The 18,279-nt window shown below is 37.0% G+C and overlaps 1 protein-coding gene across 4 annotated transcripts in view; it reads left to right on the top strand.

Annotated features, from left to right (window-relative positions):
- Positions 1–18,279, top strand: part of LOC131436773 (uncharacterized) — a 607,210-nt gene that overhangs the window by 286,174 nt on the left and 302,757 nt on the right. The window contains exon 4 of one of the 4 annotated variants that reach the window (XM_058605679.1): positions 14,809–17,718. The exons of the other annotated variants lie outside the window; for them this stretch is intronic. Coding sequence (XP_058461662.1) covers positions 14,809–14,831 — 23 coding nt within the window. The 3' untranslated portion in view covers positions 14,832–17,718. Of the gene's footprint in view, positions 1–14,808; positions 17,719–18,279 lie in introns of those variants that run through there. 4 annotated transcript variants of the gene reach the window in all.

The following is an 18,279-nucleotide window of genomic DNA, read 5'->3' as shown; positions in this document are numbered from 1 at the left end:
ATTTTCTATCCTCAAGCTCCAACTCAATTGATTAGGATGCCAAACGATTGAAGCATTCTCCAGTATGGGCCGAACGAGTGAGCAGTAGAGTGCTTTCAAACAATAAGGATCCGAGAAGTTTTTCGATATCTTCGTAATAAACCCTAATTGTCGGTTAGCTTTTGCGATTACGGCAGATCGATGCATATTGAACGTGAGCTTTTCATCAAGCAGCACACCTAGATCACTAAATTGATGAGTTCTATGCAGGACGACACCATCAACAGCATAGTCGAATGTTAAAGGCTGTTTGATGCGATAATAAGACATGACTACGCATTTGGAAACACTCACTGTCAGCTTGTTTCGATGGCACCAGTCGACAAACTGATCCAATATTGCTTGAAGGCGAACGCAATCATCAATGCATCGAACAATAAAGTAAATCTTCAGATCATCCGCATACGCCAATTTACATCCGGGCATCAGAACTTGCAAAATGTCGTTGAAAAATAAAATGAACAATAACGGACCAAGATTGCTACCCTGGGGTACTCCGGACGAATTAGTGAAACTTGATGATTTTGTTGAACCAAGCTTAACACGTAGTATTCTACCAGTTAAATAAGATCTCAACCAATTTGTAATACGCTCAGAAACTCCTAATTTTGATAATTTTGCTAATAAAATCCCATGGTCAATCGTATCGAAAGCAGCTTTAAGATCAGTATAAATAACGTCAATTTGCGCTCCTTTCTCCAAATGTTCAAAACAAGTTGTAACGAATTGGAGTACATTTGTGGTAACTGATCGCCCCGGCATGAATCCGTGTTGATCATTCGAAATATAACGTTTAGCTTTTTCGAGGAGAGCACTACTTACGATAATTTCAAAAATTTTAGATGCGGCTGAGAGACTCGTGATACCACGATAATTTGCAACATTCCGTTTATCACCTTTTTTGTGAACAGGGACCATAAACGATTGTTTCCAAATAGCCGGAAATCGAGATTCGATAAGCGATTGGTTAAAAATTCTGCATAGTGGCTCAGCAAGAACTCTAATGTTTCGGCAAAACACTATAGAAGGTAAGCCGTCCGGACCTGGTGTGAACGTACTTTTAAGTTTGCGAGTAGCTCTCATAACCATATCAGGTGTAACATGTGGCATATCAAAATCGACCAGGTTATCAGGAACATCCCCAATGGCCAAATCAATTTCAGACGTTGCAACGGAATGGGCAGCAAACACTGACGCGAAATGAGTGGCAAACAATTCACATTTTGTCATATCGGCTGATGATTCAGTATCATCTAAGAAGATGCTAGCAGGAATTGCAGAGTTCTTTCTCTTGGAATTTACATAGCTCCAAAACCTCTTGGGTTGTCGTTTTAAACTAGTTTGCACACGTAAAACGTATGATTTATAGAGTGACGAGTTCAGGTTCCGATACTCATTGGATGCTAAATGAAAGCTGCGATATAATAATAATAAGCGCTTAAACTAGAGCAAGTTTGTAATTAGTCGATTGAAAAAGTTTTTAGTTTAGTGTATCATCATCTCTTTATTTTTGTATATATTATGAAGACCCTAGGAACGTTCCATTTTTAATGTTATTGTGCTCGGTCGTGTCTTGAATACAACCCTCTAACTTTTTTTTGTTCAAATTATCCCTTACTCCCCGCTTAATACAAACATGAATTCTAAATTTTGGTTTTGATCAACGAATTCCATTTTTTCATTATAAACGTTGAATGAAAAAAAAAAACTATATGTTTCAATATTCGTTACTAGCAACTTTCGGTAAATCGTACAAGCCCCGCGTCTTACGTTTTTCAGGCTACATAGCAGTTATAATGTATGTTTACTATGTCTGGACGAAATTCCAGAGACAGGGCAGTGTTGAAATACATGAAATGGTGTTGGCTGACCGGAAAATGAAGGTACGATCTTGTAGATGCCACAAGGACTATCCAAACATTCAGTAGATGCCCCTCCTATCCAGATATACACAATATTTAAGGAGAGGTTTTGCAGATGAACAAAAATTTTCCGCCGGGTGCCTTGCATGCTGCCATCGGATCTAAAACACGAACGCGAGTGCACTTTGGAGGCGTGTTTGTCCATGCTGGTGTGAAATCTACGTCGATTGGTAACAGGTGATGAAACCTGGATTTTCTATCATACGCCTGAGAACAGAACGAGTGCCTGACAATAAACTGACTTCAGCACAGAGGCTTTGAAACGATTTGGGGAGGTTTTACAGCTTATGGAGGTTAAAGTGATCGATGTTGTTTGAATTGGAAAGATCAAGGCGTCGGTTTTTTAAGATTTTCGTAAATTTTTTCGAATTTGTTGCGAAACGGCTTCACATGAAGCGAAAAAAAATTGTCCAGGACATTGCACTGGCACGCAAAAGAATCGTAATCAGGACTGAAATTAACTAATTCTGCTTTTTTTGTTTCCATTGAGAACCTGTAGACATTCGGGTCCTGAGCTCAAACTATTTCTCCATGCACCTCGTTCGCCCAATTCTGCTCCCTCAGACAATTTTCTGTTCCCAAGCCTCAGAATACTGAATAATAACTATCGCTTGCACAAGGAGATCATCGATACTGTGGGCGAGGATTTGGCAGTCGTTCCGGAAATTTACTTGTTGGATGGGATAAAAAATTTGGGAAATCGCTGGAAAGTAATAATTTACTAACTTCAGAACATTAATTATTACCCAAGAGTATCAGGATCTTCAGCAACACCTTCTCTTTTGTGATGTTCTTAACGAAATAGCTGCTTGATTTTTTTTCTGCCAACCTATCCAGAAAAAATATGGCTAATCACCTAACCGGGATCATATTTATGGCGGTGCATTTAAACTACCGACTGACCAGTCAAGAATAGATAAAAAATAAACTGGCGTTGTCCTGTCTGGCTACCGGATAGAACTCGCTGAACTTCATGCAATTCAAAGACATCTTCATAGCACTGGTGTCAGTGGCAGAATGCAGGTTTGTAGTCTGACAGGAAGGGGACAGTTCGAGTGTCGGTCGGAATAGTTCCAGCATCAGGAATCAGACAGAAACAATGAATAATTCATGCTATGTACGAACGGACAGCAATGTTTTGTTTACTGGATTTGCTGGCAATAGCCAGTAACCGCCTCCTTGATAGCTTCTACGGCAGGATGTTTTTTAGTCTGGAAACCGAGTGAAAAGGAATCGGCGTTTTCCTAAACCAGTACCAGTGTGTGTTGTGTGTGCGCGTGAATGTCAGTGAGAGAAGGACCGCAATTTGATCGGCTGACCTGTTTTTGGTACCAATTTTCCCACCCAACGTTGTTAATTGTGCTGCAAAAGCTTATTTTCTTTTGCTTAAGCCATGCTAACATATCCTGGTAGACGGTCGGGAATAAAGTTGTCAAATGGTGTATACTCATTGAAATAGCTAAAACTCAAATGGGTAATTTTCTAAAGTGTTTTACTGAAATTGTAAATTAATTTCATATACTTCAGTTGGTAAAACATATTTCCCCTATTGAACCACAAACTATGCTTCGTCTCCATTTTTTAGGTAAACTGATGTTAGATAACCGGTTGGAGTGAGGGTATGTGTGTGTGAGAGTAGTAGTTGCAATCGAAATGCAGCAGCATGTCGTTTGTTCCTAGTAGGTTCGTACGGGCACAGGAAACAGAACCGGAATGATAGTGCAAAAGGCGAAACTCCAACAATACATGCTCTGCTTCGACGTCGGTTGCGGTGCTTCTCTTGTTACAGATTAAGTTGTACAAAAGATTTTTCTGCTATTCAATTTAGGATTAGCTAGGGAATCTTCCGGTTAAATTGACGTTTATGGAAGTGGGTAACGGGAGCTCAGCGGAACAGCGGACTTCTGTGGACGGGCATCCGCAGACACATTACTTCACTGGATGCTTGTGACCGGTAATGGACCACTAACTGGATTGAAATCTCGGTTATCGTTTGGTGGTTGTTTGCTTGATTATATGGTACTGCTTTCCTAGACCGAATGATTATGGGATCAGGCATCATTATGTGAATTGCATTCGCAGTCAGGTGGAAATATCAGTTTATTGCACCGTGCATGTTTAAAAATTATATTACATCAGAAGCTGATGTCGGAATGTTTAAAAATAGCTTTCCCTGTCGTTCTTTTTCTCGTTTCGTATTTAGACGCTCTACTGAATAGTTTGAATTCTAGTTTTGCGGGAAATAGTTCTAGCGATAGACGACTACGTATTGAATTTAACCCTAACAAAATCCGTAAAAAAATCGTAAAATCGTCAAATCACAAACAAACCATGAAACAACCTTAAACTGTCGTTAAACTAAATTTTAGCATCACTGCCAATTTCCAAGAAACAATGGCACTCAAATTGCTTCATTCTCATTAAGTTTTCAGTGCGCACTTTCGAAGTAAACATCGACCGAAAGAAAGCCACCAAGGCCTACTGCATTGGTGAACATTTCTCGCGTCTCAATAAAGCGGAAGCTTCATTAGCTTGCTCTTTAAACTGTCATTTATTGTGAAAGCGAGAAAAATAGAATAGAAAAAGCGGCGCCTAATTACGGTGGTTGTTGTGTTCAGACTGCGAGTCACCGCCGACTGAGTTTTCATCGGGGAATCCTCGCAAAGCCACTGTCAGCGCCAATGCCTTTTGGATATTATTTAATTGTCATCGCCGAGCACCAAAACAAATGTCTCGAACCGAGAACCCTGGCACGAAGATTGAACGTTATCTCGTCGCGCTAATCTTGGTGACTTTTTCGACGCTTGTTGCTAAATTCGGGTCTCACTCAATATTTGTACTTTGCCTTCGCCTTTCGCTTTAAATGAGCTGATATTGTGCCCCCCAGTCAGTAGGAGTTGCCGGGAATGGGGCGGTAAAAATAAGGAAAATGTCAGTGGCAGTAACAATAATGGAAATGACGCCGAAGTGGAGAGTTTCCTAATATCGGTAGCAGGAAGAGGAAAACTGCAGGGAGAGGTATTCATTGAAATTTTAATTACCTTTTGTTTGGTTAACACAATTTGGGTCTGCTTTCCTGACAGGACGTGGATTGGATGAAGTCTACGGCAAGCTTTCGGCAACTTTCAGAGCAATTTTATATTATGCGACCAGCGAGGAACTTTTTGCCCGAACAGGGATGTTATCTCCTAGGTATTGGATTTGGGATTGAGATTGGTTTTGAAAGATGTCCGGAAAAAAAATGTCTGCTCATAATTTTTCAATTTCTTAAAGAAATGATCTGTCTATGTTAGGACTCTGAAGCTATTTTCAAATGAATCACCATTAAAGACTTCATTCAGACTCATCGGGTATTGAAATGTTTCACGTTGCAAAATAAAACTTTGCGCAGTCTCTACGTTAGTCAATCGATCACTCGAAATGGCATGTTTCTACTAAAGCATCAGTTGATTATGCTGACTTTTTTTAGAACAACTGACGTGACACGACAAAGCAATCATCATCAGTACCAAACTAACATTTCCGTCATGATAAACAAAACAAACACACAGCTAATGAGCAACGAGATTTATTAGCGACAGTGCGATCCTAAGCCTAAGCTTTGAAAACATAGGATTTCCTCAGTGAGATAGTTTCAGTAGGCTGTGTCATTGGAGTTTCATGTCGCAATCAAGCGTTCTTTGCTCATTAGAATGAATTTTCGAGATAATTAATTTATCTTTGCTCGGCTGTTACCGCATTGATAGTTTCAGTTGTGTTCTGCAGTCAGCAACCAGGCGTCTTCACTGGCATTTATAAATCATCACAGTTCTAAAACGTGCTATATTATGATTAGATTTACCGCGGCAAATCAAATAAAAATTTACAATCATTATTCCTATTATTTCAATTGTTCTTTCAATTAGCTTTATTTAAACGTCAAGCGAATCGTTCAGGGTTCTCATACCTGTGTATTTATTTGCCGCTGTCGGTGAATCCAAGTTCGCTTTCATCGCATCAATTGGCATTAAAACTTCTTTTCGTGCTGTCACGCTCACACCGATAACACCCTCTATTTTTGGATACAAGCTAGAATGTATATCTCGTTTCAATAATCAATATGCAAGCTGAAATGCTTTTCCGTTCTTTCGGAACGCTGCTACTCACCTTGGCTACGCCTGAAGGTTGAAGTGCAGCAATGGGTATTGTTTCAAAGTCAAAGCCGGCTTGGATTGAGTTTCGGTTAACACTTTTGAGTTTTATATCGGAAGTGCTATTGCCTTGTTCACTATTTTTCTCTTTAAGCACGTCATTTATGCGAATATTTATCCTAGCGTTAAAAATAAATGTATACCTTGAAAAATACAAAATATGTTTCTACTTATGTAGTTTAGCACATTTACATGAATTGAATATAACATTTCCTTTTTTGTTCTCATGTATATTCAAGTTAATTGAAACCAATTGATTCACATACTTAACCAACAAGGTAGCGAATATTTCTCACAATCAGAAGTATAACTAGTTTTGATATGACTGCTCTGTTAAATGAGAGAATTTTAACATAATTAACTGTATTAACTTGTATCTGCCTGTCCGAAAGCAAAATTCCGTTTAAATTTGATATTTAGGACAAGCATTTCCGTTTATCTATCTATCTTATTTGTCAGTATTGTTTAAACCATATTTCACGCTATGATTTTTGGAAACACGCCAAAATAAAGGTTATTCCTTTCGAGTTGTGTTGTCTTATATAGCTTAAATTACACACACACACACACACACACACACACACACACACACACACACACACACACACACACACACACACACACACACACACACATGTTATGTAAAGCTCCCGTTCCAATGATAATTCATACCTCACCATTCCAAAACTATAGATCATCACTAATAAGCAGATTACTCATCGACTGAAAAAATTTGCTGAGCATCTTTCACGCAGTTTTGAATTTCCGGTAATAAGATCTATAGTTAGCCAAGCTAAGTGTGTTATGTAAAGACTGTCCCAGAAAGTATGGACACACTTTGAGTTCGCTATAAATAATTCACAAGTGTTAGATATTCAAATTTTATTCGATATACTGGTAATATTAGACTACAACAACAGAATAATATTCTCACAATTAGCTACTTAGCCATTGTAGACTAGCAGGCGCACCTTTTTGCGAACGTTCCACATTTAATTCCGTACAGACTTCTTGGCGACAAGTTTTGACACTTTTTTCCAATCTTTTTCGAACTGTTGAATGGTTTCGGCTGCCGAGACATGTTTCCTAAGATGTGTCTTCGTTAATGCCCAAAATTCCTCAATTGGTCGAAGTTGTGGGCAATTTTGTGGATTTATGTCTTTTGGGACGAAAGTAACATGTTTGACAGTATACCATTCTACCGTTGATTTCGAGTAGTGGCAAGAAGCAAAATCTGGCCAGATGACAACAGGATCCTTGTGGCTTCGAATCATGGCTAGAAGAATTTTTTGTAAACATTCCTTGATGTATATTTCGCTGTTCATTGAAGCAGTGGTGATGAAGGGTTTCGAAGTCTTGCCGCAGCTACAAATTGCTTGCCAGACCATAGCTTCCTTACAGGCGCGTACCCAGAAAAAAATTTCGGGGGGTGTTTCAGAACATGTTGATCAATTTCCATACAAATACAAAAAAAAGAGTTTACATAATATCATACTTATTTGAGTTTCGGAGGGGGTTTGAACCCCTAAAACACCCCCCTGTATACGCGACTGCTTCCTTACCAAATTTTTTAACTTCAATCGATGTCTCGGACTGGTTTAATACTTGCCCTTCTCGCACCGTATAATATTGTGGTCCCGGTAAGGATTTGTAATCGAGTTTCACGTAGGTTTCGTCGTCCATGATTATGCAGTTCAAATTTCCAGCAATTATCGTATTGTACAGCTTTCGAACCCTCGGCCTGATCGATGCTTCTTGTTTCGGACTACGTTTTGGTTGTTTCTGCCTCTTATAGGTTCGAAGATTCAAACGTTCTTTAGCACAAAGAAAAACCTCCTTCTTTTGCTCGAACGCCTTGAGTATACGTTTATCCAACTGAGGGTTAGCAGGATCTTTTTTTCGACCCGTTTTCGGTTTATTCTCAAAGGTGTTATCCTCACCGAACTTCCTGATTGCATTTCGCACGGCTTTTTCACTTACTTCTTCCATTTTTGCTATTTTTCGAAACAAACTAATGAAAACGAATAAACAACTGCACAAGTTGTTAGAGAAGAGTGTAAACAACTGGACGCAGTTATAAAACTTGACAGATTCTGAACCATCGCGAAATTGCAGCGGTTTTTGGATGCATCCATACTTTCTGGGACAGTCTTTAGTTATAAAATTACTACTCAGTTACGTCTATAGCATCAGGTATGGAATCACTTTATATGCCGGAAAATTAAATAAACAACTCTTTTCAATAGCGGGACTTTTTATATATTGTTTCTAAGAACCGGAATGAATTTATTAAATGAAACTCGAGTAATCTGCAATATAAACGAGTGTTACTACTAACTTTACTAAAACATTAAAATGTTTTGTTTCGAAGTATTAATTCAGTAACACCTGCGAAACTTCAAAAGATATGATTATCTGCTGTCTCACTGGAAAACCAAAAACTAAAGGAAGTTTTTAAGGATCGATTGCAAAACTTATTCAAAACTTGCCTTTTTCGAGGATTTCTGATAATATCGGTAAACTATTTGATATTAGAGATGCTCATAAATTTTAATAAAATATATTTTATTGAATTTAAAGATTTAAATGGCTATGAATTTCTCAGATTTCAATACTTAAAAGGTCAGAAGGATTGTTTGGCTTTATTTCGAGTTCTATTTACGAAAATGACAAATTTTTCATCATCACTTTTTCCAAAGCATCGTTTCTTGAATGGATATTTTCACCAGTATGCATTTTGTCCACAATAACTAGTTTTTGGGAATTTTTTTTTGAATAGTATAAACTACTTTGATACGTCCTTTAATAATATTGTTTAGTAATTGTTTATGAAATCACTGTTTCCAAGAAGCTGTTGAAAGCGACTGGAAAATAGAAACTTTGAGGATAACAAAATATTCTGGAAAGTTATGCCATACATGGAAAATGTTTCCAAAACTTTGCTTTTAATGCCACTTAGAAAATAATTTAAATATTAGAAGATTTAAAAAACTGTCTGGAGATTTTAGAAGTGTTTAGGACAGTTGAAGGAGTTTCATTTTCTATTACTACAGATAAGCTTATTCCAATCACAGAAATCATTGTAAACAATTTTTTTGGGATCGATTAATTGGTAATAACAAGAACCGACAAATTAAATATTTTCGATGACCACCAACCTGTCAGTATAAGTATCATTTGTTAATAGAAATTGAATTTAAAATTTGCGAAGAAAAACAAAATTGTTTCTACCAGTAGTGGAATTGATGGCAAGAATTTTTATTTATAAATCATTGATAAAACTTTGTAAATTTTGTATTATTTATAATTATTTCAGATCACTGCAAAGCTTATCGTAAGTTACTAAACATATTTTTGATGGCATTTATCAAAGTTATTAGGTTTAGTACAGCAAAAGATATTTATGTTTCTTCAGATTTCGCAGCCGATTCATAGCGTACAGTATCATTGCATGGCTAGTACTACGATTCTATTGACACTAAAAACCTTCCTGATCGAACATATGACAGCTGGCTTGTAAGGCCAGCGCCTTTTGAATTGAACCACCAGCCCGGGTTTTAGTTCCGGAAGTAAAGGTTGAAAATTCAAAAATGTATCTTACCTCGATTTTTCGGACACGGTTTGACTTTGAATCTGTGTTGGAAAATATTTTATATATATATAATACTATATTATCTCAAAGGGTTCTATAAAATTTTATTCCACTTCAACTTTCGGTCCTGAAATTATAGGGTGATAACTGTTCTAAAATATGGGTCTTATTAGAATTTACTAATTTACTATTTATGCTATCCCAAAACCGAAAATAGTAAGCTTTGTAAAATAAATTTGAGGCCGATTTTCGTATACCAATCGATTCAGCTCAACAAATTTAGAAAATGTCTGTGTGATTCTTAGTGTCAGTAGGATCTTAGAACAAGCCATTCCACAAAAGCAATGTAATATCAAGGCTTTGTTGTGTGTTTGTATGTACACACATACAGTTGCAAAACGAATGGCCTTGCCGTCAACCAGCACGCTGTTGTTTTTAGTACCGATGTATACTATTTGTGTTGTGACAAGGTTTCACTCCAAAATATTAAGTGTCATATTCGTCATATTTGTCCTTGTAAACAGAATGTGTTTTTCAAAACGTAAACAACTTATGGTAATATGGAAGCAAGATTAGAAACAATTTCCAATGCAATGGTTTCCGAGTACTTGAAATATTGAGTAATGAGCATGGATATTTTGCATGTTCAGAATTTAGCACGGCTCTTTTTTGGCAACGTTATTTTTAGACTATGATGTAATATCAAGGTATTCAGGGAATATGGCATTATTTGTTACATTTATATAACTAAATCGCTTTCAACTGTCTTGAATAGAAGCAATTCCAGTGGAATGCGATTATTCAATAAAATTTCAATTCATTCAAAACTACACCGATAAACTGTTTTGATCTATTCATTGTCATTCTCCAGAACCACAATTTTTATTGGGATAAATTTTAGAATACTGGAAATTTTAATAATAATTATTAATTTTAATAATAAAATATTAAACCATAAATTTAAGTAATTTACAATGAAACTAATTTTTTATTTAAACCATGCGATATCATTTGAAAAATCTTGCAACACCAAAGAATATTCTTGCTAAATGCGCATTGATGAAAAGGGTGTCATCCCACTGATAAGTGGATTAAGAACTATTTTTAACAGAATAATGATATTCTTGTGTTCAATTGACCATTTTTAATAGAAAACTTGAAGTTTCGAAAGTGTCTACGAATTTATCATGAATTGTAACTTCTTCGTTTTTAGAAAAACACCTATTGAATTTACTTCTAATGTTGGTTTTAATAACGAGTTTAAAATAAAAATGTTGCAAGAAGCATTGAAACGATTTTTTTTTTCATTTTCAAATTGCAACTAATTTTTCAATTCAAGGCAACTCATTCTACCTTTTTTCTACGGTGCATATTTTTTCAAGGTTACGCACTAATTTAAGGAAGCCTTTATTGAACACTATTTCCAGATAATTAACAACTTCACAGTTGCTTTGAAGAATTTGATTTGAAGAATTTGTTTTGAAATTAATTTTGAGTCGATTTGATGCATCCATCTGTGCCAACCAAATTGTTTAGCGTACTGAAGACGTGTTCAAAGTTTCATTCAAATCGAAGCAAGTCGAATCTGAATTTATCATCTTTTCTGCTGTCAATTTCTGTAATTGAGCAAAATTCATACTAACCTCATTGAGTTCGCGATTAAAGCTGGATTATAGCACTGACACTGATTGACAATTATTGCAAATTAACAAAATATTTTCATCTGTGTAGAAAAATCTTACCGATTACACTTTTCCTGTCGAATGAGCGATATCCAGTTGCCAGGATCTCTAGTTTTCTGTAAGCACCTACGTAAGATTGCTAATGAAAACGAGTATTATAAAACGATTTTATTATTTTTAGTTGGTTTGACGTAAAGCCGTCATAACTAAGTTCAGTTTTTTGCAAATACTGAGTGGAAACATATATTAGAGAAGTTAAATGAATGAAAAACTAACAGAAAATATGATTCATTGAATGTTTCTGAGCGTATCTTTTTCCAATAACTCATCTTTTCTGTTGGTTTTTCATTCATTCGACTTCTCCAATATATATTTACACAAATTTCATTGCAAAAAAACTGTGTATTATAAAAGTTAATCTTATGCTGTAGAGGGGAGATCCTTCAAGGCGTTTACTCCAGACTCTCATATGATAGTCTTATGAAATTTACAAACATGTTTTCTTGAATTTTATTGGTCACGTTTTTTGATAATCATTTTATAAATATCGTGGATTACGTACTATAATTCTGTAATTTAAATTAGAACTAGTTATTTTCATGTATTTATTAATCCATTATTATTACACCCAAACCTCCGTTTACGTAAATATTTACGAAACTCTTTTTACGACAAAAATCCCAAATAACGTAAACTTTTTTCACGAGCCTATTTCGTATAAAGAGATTTTTGCATACAATGAAAATTGTTTCCGGCTCATTTATATTCCATGGAAATTACTACAATATGGATATTTTCGGAATGGGTTTAATGAGTAGATGTCGGAAAACGATGTTTGAGGTGGTTCTGAATTACAAGATGGCGACTTCCGGTTTATTGATATTCCTTGAAAACCCTCACAACATGGGTATTTTCGGAACGGGATTGATGAGTAGATGTCGGAAAACGATGTTTGAGGTGGTTCTGAATTCCAAGATGGCGACTTCCGGTTTATTGATATTCCTTGAAAACCCTCACAGTATGGGTATTTTCGGAACGGGATTGATGAGTAGATGTCGGAAAAATATGTTTGAGGTGGGTCTGAATCCCAAGATGACATGAGTACATGTTAGAAAACGGATCAGGGTTATTTCGCCGAAAGCCATTTCGCCGAAAGCCGTTTCGCCGAAAGTCATTTCGCCGAATGGGTCATTTCGCTGAATGGGTCATTTCGCCGAATGTCATTTCGCCGAAAGCCATTTCGCCGAATGGGTCATTTCGCCGATTCCTGCAGTTGTCTTGATATTATCATTGGAATTTATTTAAAATAAAAACAAATGAATGTACGCCCGTTTTGTTGACCTACAATTGTCCTTCTTGAATAAATATTGATTCTTGTACTCTTGAATAAAGATTGATTCATGAACTTCAGAGCGGAGTTCCCAAGGAAACTTGTTGACTATTAGCCACTGAGCATCAAAGCAATTGTATAGGTGTATCTACCAAGCAAATGTATGTGGTATTTTCCGTTTACTAAGTGAAAAAATATCTAATGCGGCTTCGCCACATCGATTTGATTCGTGTGCTGTCCGACCTCGCTACCGCTCGTTCGGACCTAACTAAAGAAAAGAAACCTAGCTTTGAGTAGACCGGGCAATCGAGGCAGTTACAGGTTTGCTTGCAAGAGGCCGCCGCTTCCGACGGCGGGTCGGCGGCCAACTCAGCCGGCGTCGCCTCGGCGGCTTTATGCCGCCGAGACAACTTGGCTTCGGTTATGTGGCTGCGCCACATCAGTTATACAGGAGGCATAATAACACAAAAAATAATAATGCAATATATTCGAAATTACTCTTTCGGCGAAATGACCCATTCGGCGAAATGACTTTCGGCGAAATGACTTTCGGCGAAATGACATTCGGCGAAATGAACTATTCGGCGAAACGACTTTCGGCGAAATGGTGTTCGGCGGAACGACTTTCGGCGAAATGGCTTTCGGCGAAGTGACCCGCTCCCTTCGAAAACAATGTTTGAGTGTAACGATATGAAGAGGAACTGTGAGTTGCTAATTCAAATCTATGAAAAAGTCACCAAAATCATTTTAGAATCTAATTGTTTGACTCATTAGTTTTTTGTGATTTACCGGAATGAAATTATGGGTCACTAATCATCAGTTCAGGGATTGAAATCAGTCAACGAAAACAACGAAAATAACAGTTTTAACTGCAGTTCAAAACTTGAATATATTCAAATAAATCATATTTACTACAATACTGAAAATTAAATAATAACATTTCTTTCACCAAAGAATGAACCTTAAAATATTTACATCGAAGCATTTTAAACAATTTATGTATTTGTTTGACAATTCGATTGTAAGTGTCAAGCTAATATTATGTTGAATTTGGAATAAAGTTCCTGAAGTTTATTTGAAACAACTTTCTTCCTTATATTGACTCTTCAATTCCGTTCCGAAAGTAACAATATTATAAAGTATTCGATAGTCAGTCATAATTACTCAAACAACGTTTACTAAGAACTGTTCTTTAAACCCGTTCCGAAAACATTCGTTTTGCTACAGGATTCGAGAAACACCATCTTGGATTTTGAAATGACTTTAAACATCATTTTCCGACATCTACTCATCAAATCCGTTTCGAAAAGGAATATCAATGAACCGGAAGTCGCCATCTTGGTATTCTGAGCCACCTTAAACATCGTTTTCCGACATCGACTAATCAATCCCGTTCCAATAATACTCATATTGTTGGGGTTTTTAAGGAATATCAATGAACCGGAAGTCGCCATCTTGGAAATTGATGTTGCTTAGAACATCCTTTTCTTGAAATTACTCATAATTTTCGTTCCATAACTATCCAATATATTATACATATCTAATAATACATATACATAAGGAAAACTTTTTTTACGTTGAAAATTCCAAATAACGTAAACTTTTTTCACGTTGAAGATTCCAAATAACGTAAACTTTTTTTACGTCATAATTCGATTTACGTAGTCCCGATCAATACGTAAATGGAGGTTTGGGTGTACTGCCATAAATTCTAATGCGGTATGAGATTTATATCTATGCAAACTAATTATCGGGTTGGCGGTTCAATGCATAGGACACTGATCTTACAAACCAGTTGTCGTATGTTCGAGCCCCGACCTGGATGGAAGGATTCGTAGTGTCAGTAGAATCGTAGCACCAGCCATGCAGTGATTCTGTACCCCCGAATCGGCTGCGAAGTCTGTTGAAAAAGAAGGTTAAATTCCACTACAGGAATGTAATACCAAAGCTTAGCTTAGCTTAAACTAATTATCTCGAGTTTTAATAGTCAACTTAAAAAATTAAATGTTTTGCGATACCTACTCTTACTAACAATTATTTTTTTCGTTTGCAGGTAAGCAATGTTCAAACTTGTGAGTATAATTATAGACGAAAAATGTACACTGAAAATTTTACTGTATTTGTTAAACTTCGAGCAAAATTTTACGTCATATCACGGATAAGATAAGGATTTGTATTTAACCCTGATGCAGTCATGTGAAGCTGGTTTTCTTCACTTGACTAAAATACCAAAATATATTGAAACCGAGTAAATTCATCTCAACTCAAAACAATACTCAGTCGTCTATTTTACAGGATTTATGGATTCACTCCCTTTTCCTAATTCATCATTGTGTCAATGGGCTTAAGAACGACCAAGATGCTAGAGTTTAACGGTAGTTTGAAACCAATTTAAAACTCAATCCAGATTCTCCTCTAATAGCCGATACCAACTTTGACCATGAAGACAGCACTCCGGAAGGTCGTTAGGTTTGGCGTTTCCCAGTTTTTATTTCACACTTCCCTCCTATCTTTGATACGTTGTTCGCACTCACTTCTCTCCATCTGATAGCCCAGCATCCGGTTAGAAACGAACACATCTCTCGCCAACCTCTGTATTTGCCTTTCTCCATTAAACAAACATTCCGTGCGGCTAACTCCAACCACGGGAAGGGATCTCCGGTTATCTGTATTTTTTTCTGTTCTCTTCGGCAAAAAGCTTTTCCCGAGCTTCTGACGGACGAGAGAACAAATAAAACAAAAGTAATTTGTGTGTAAATGAGGTAGCTAAGCCCGAACCGTGAGCGTGAAGCGGAAGACGATTTCACTCCTGGTTCTGTCGCTTCTGGTACTGCGTTTCGCGGTGAAGTGCCGCGAGCTGAGCTGAGCTGAGTTGAGTTGAGCACTAGGAGATCGTGATGTGCCTCTCCATCCCTCCCCCTTTCCTTCCCCGTCATTCGTTCCGATGGGAAAATCGCCATCAGCCAGTTTGGTGGCAGTGAAGCCGGGTCCTTGCTTAGTTAAGGCAAGCGAGAGAAAAGATTTTCAAGATTAATGATTGCATGTTTTAAATTGAATTTTGCGCTTGTTTATTAAAGTTCTTTCTCATTGTTTCCAGCATGGGTTGGAATGACAGAATGTTGCTTGTGTTTGTCTGCGGGAGCAAAGTTGATGGTTCAAAAGTAAAGCTTGTTAATAAAGAAACAATTAAACGGTATGATTTGGGAATAACAGTGAAATTATGCAATATATTTTGCTTGGCTGTAAAAAGAATTTTCCACTCAACCCAAGATTAACTCGTTGAGTTTCGGAAGCGCCACCATACTTTCGTAGAAAGAATCCGTTACAGTTTACGTCTTCATGAGTAAAACCGGCTAAAAATGTAGCCACGTACGTTTGCACGAGGGTGTGAAAAGCGGCAGACAAGACTTTGTTCCTTAAAACTTTCGTCTTGACCTGCCCTGCCATTTCTTTTCCCTCCACCAGAAGCTCTCCGTCGAGAGTACCTAAATGGGAAATTTTGCACTTGGTGTGTTGGGAAATTTCGTCTACTTTTCCGCCAAGAGAATTAAGCTTCCGCTGATTATCTGACAAAATGGAAGCAAAGTACTGTCAAGCAGCTTTTGGGAGCGATTGATATGTAAATTTGAGCTCGCTTTTTTTTTATTCGTTTTTCGAAATGTTCACCCTCTTAGCCGGTGCTCTGCTAGCTCGAGTCACTTCAACCACTGGCTGTTTGGTTTGTAGACGGGTGCGGTATCTTGAAAATGAATAAGTTAGTTACGCAGAACAACATTCGTTCGTGCGACGAAATGTTTGAAGCAAATTTTTATGATAATTCTACTACTGCTTTCAATTTTTAGGTACGAGGAAATGAAAAGCAATAATGACAAAACTATGCCCCCGTCATATGTTGTCCTAATATGATAACACTAGAATAACTTGAACGTTTGGTACCAGCGTTAAAAATTGTTCACATTTTATCGGGTAACAATGAATTGAACAAAGATTTAATTTTGAAATCCTTTTGTTCAGAACATATTGCATTGCCATCTCTTTCTTCCCTGTTTGAATTTGAATTTTATTCAGTTTTTGTTGCTTTTTTCATAAATACGTTTATTTCTTAGGCAATATACATAGGTTTTTCTTCGACCTGATATCCACAATACATAGTACTTTAAAGCTAATACATTTCGAATATCATAATAGTTTATATTATTACAACTATTTAGGTTTGTTTGTATCAGTTCATCACTTTTATTCATATAATATAGCTGACTATTGATTGAACTCACGGAAGAGAAAGGAGTCTAACATAAAATAAAATTTAAATTGGAACTTCAATGGACTAAATGATAAAGCAGTTTCATGTAAGGAAGGCCCCGTCAAGCAAGAATGTCGCGAACTGGGACATTGGGTAGTCTACCTTAGGTACGCAAGGAATTTATTAGTTGAGATTTGACAACACGATACTCCACGCATGTCCAAACGACATGATCAATAACGCGATAACCTTCGCCACAAGCACAATGAGTAGTCTCGGACAGTCTAATTCGAAGGAGATGTGCATCTAACGTGTAGTGATTGGACATAAGTCTGGACATCACACGAATGAAATCCCTACTCACATCCAGTCTCCTGAAACATGCTTTTGTCTATATTTAAGGAATAATTGAGGGCATCATCTCTATCCCAGGAAGCTTGCCAACTCTCAAGTGTTCATTGTCGTGACGCGCTCTGGAATTCGTTGAAAGCAATCGTTCTCTCATAAATTTCACCCTCAATAGCACCAAGTTTAGCTAAACTATCGGCTCTTTCGGCTATTTAATTTGTCGTTCAGGCCCTTTTTTTATTTGCCCAAGAAAAACGATTCATTCTTGCCAGCAGCGTTTGAGCGAATGGCTTCAATTGCACTCAATCTATCTGTGGAGAGAAAATAATGGTTTGGAGATAATGTGACGATTACACTCAAGCTATAATGAACTGCTGCTAACTCTGCTATATAAACAGATGCAGGTTCTTGAAGCCTAAATGAAGGCGAAATATTATTGTTGAATATACCAAACCCAGTAGCCTCTTCAATTCGTGATCCGTCCGTGTAAAACATTTTCTCAGAGTCAACATGCCTGAACTTATTTGTAAATATTTTTGGGATTTCCATCGAGTGTAGGTGTTCCGGGATTCCACGCACTTCGCGCTGCATCGAAGTGTCTAAAAAACGTTGAGTCAGGAACATTTAGAAGGCTGACACGGATAGGAATATATATTGAAGGGTTGATTTCCTGTGACATATGGTTAAAATATACTGTCATGAATCTTGTTTGAGATTGAATCTCAACTAGCCCTTCGAAGATATTAATAACCAGGGGATTCAGTACCTCACATCTTATTAGCAGTAGTGATGAAAGCTTCTAAAAGCGATCTTTCAATGGAAGAACTCCTGCCAGAACTTCAAGACTCATCTAATTTGATAATATGGGAGTTTACAGTGGAAAGAAAACAAACGCATCCATATTCCATCACTGAAAGTATCGTTATCTGATAC

This window comes from Malaya genurostris, chromosome 3 (genome assembly GCF_030247185.1).
Source record: "Malaya genurostris strain Urasoe2022 chromosome 3, Malgen_1.1, whole genome shotgun sequence".
NCBI classification, from domain to species: Eukaryota; Metazoa; Arthropoda; class Insecta; order Diptera; family Culicidae; genus Malaya; species Malaya genurostris.
The sequence above is the reverse complement of the archived record's forward strand: the minus strand, read 5'-3'. Positions and strand labels throughout refer to the sequence as shown.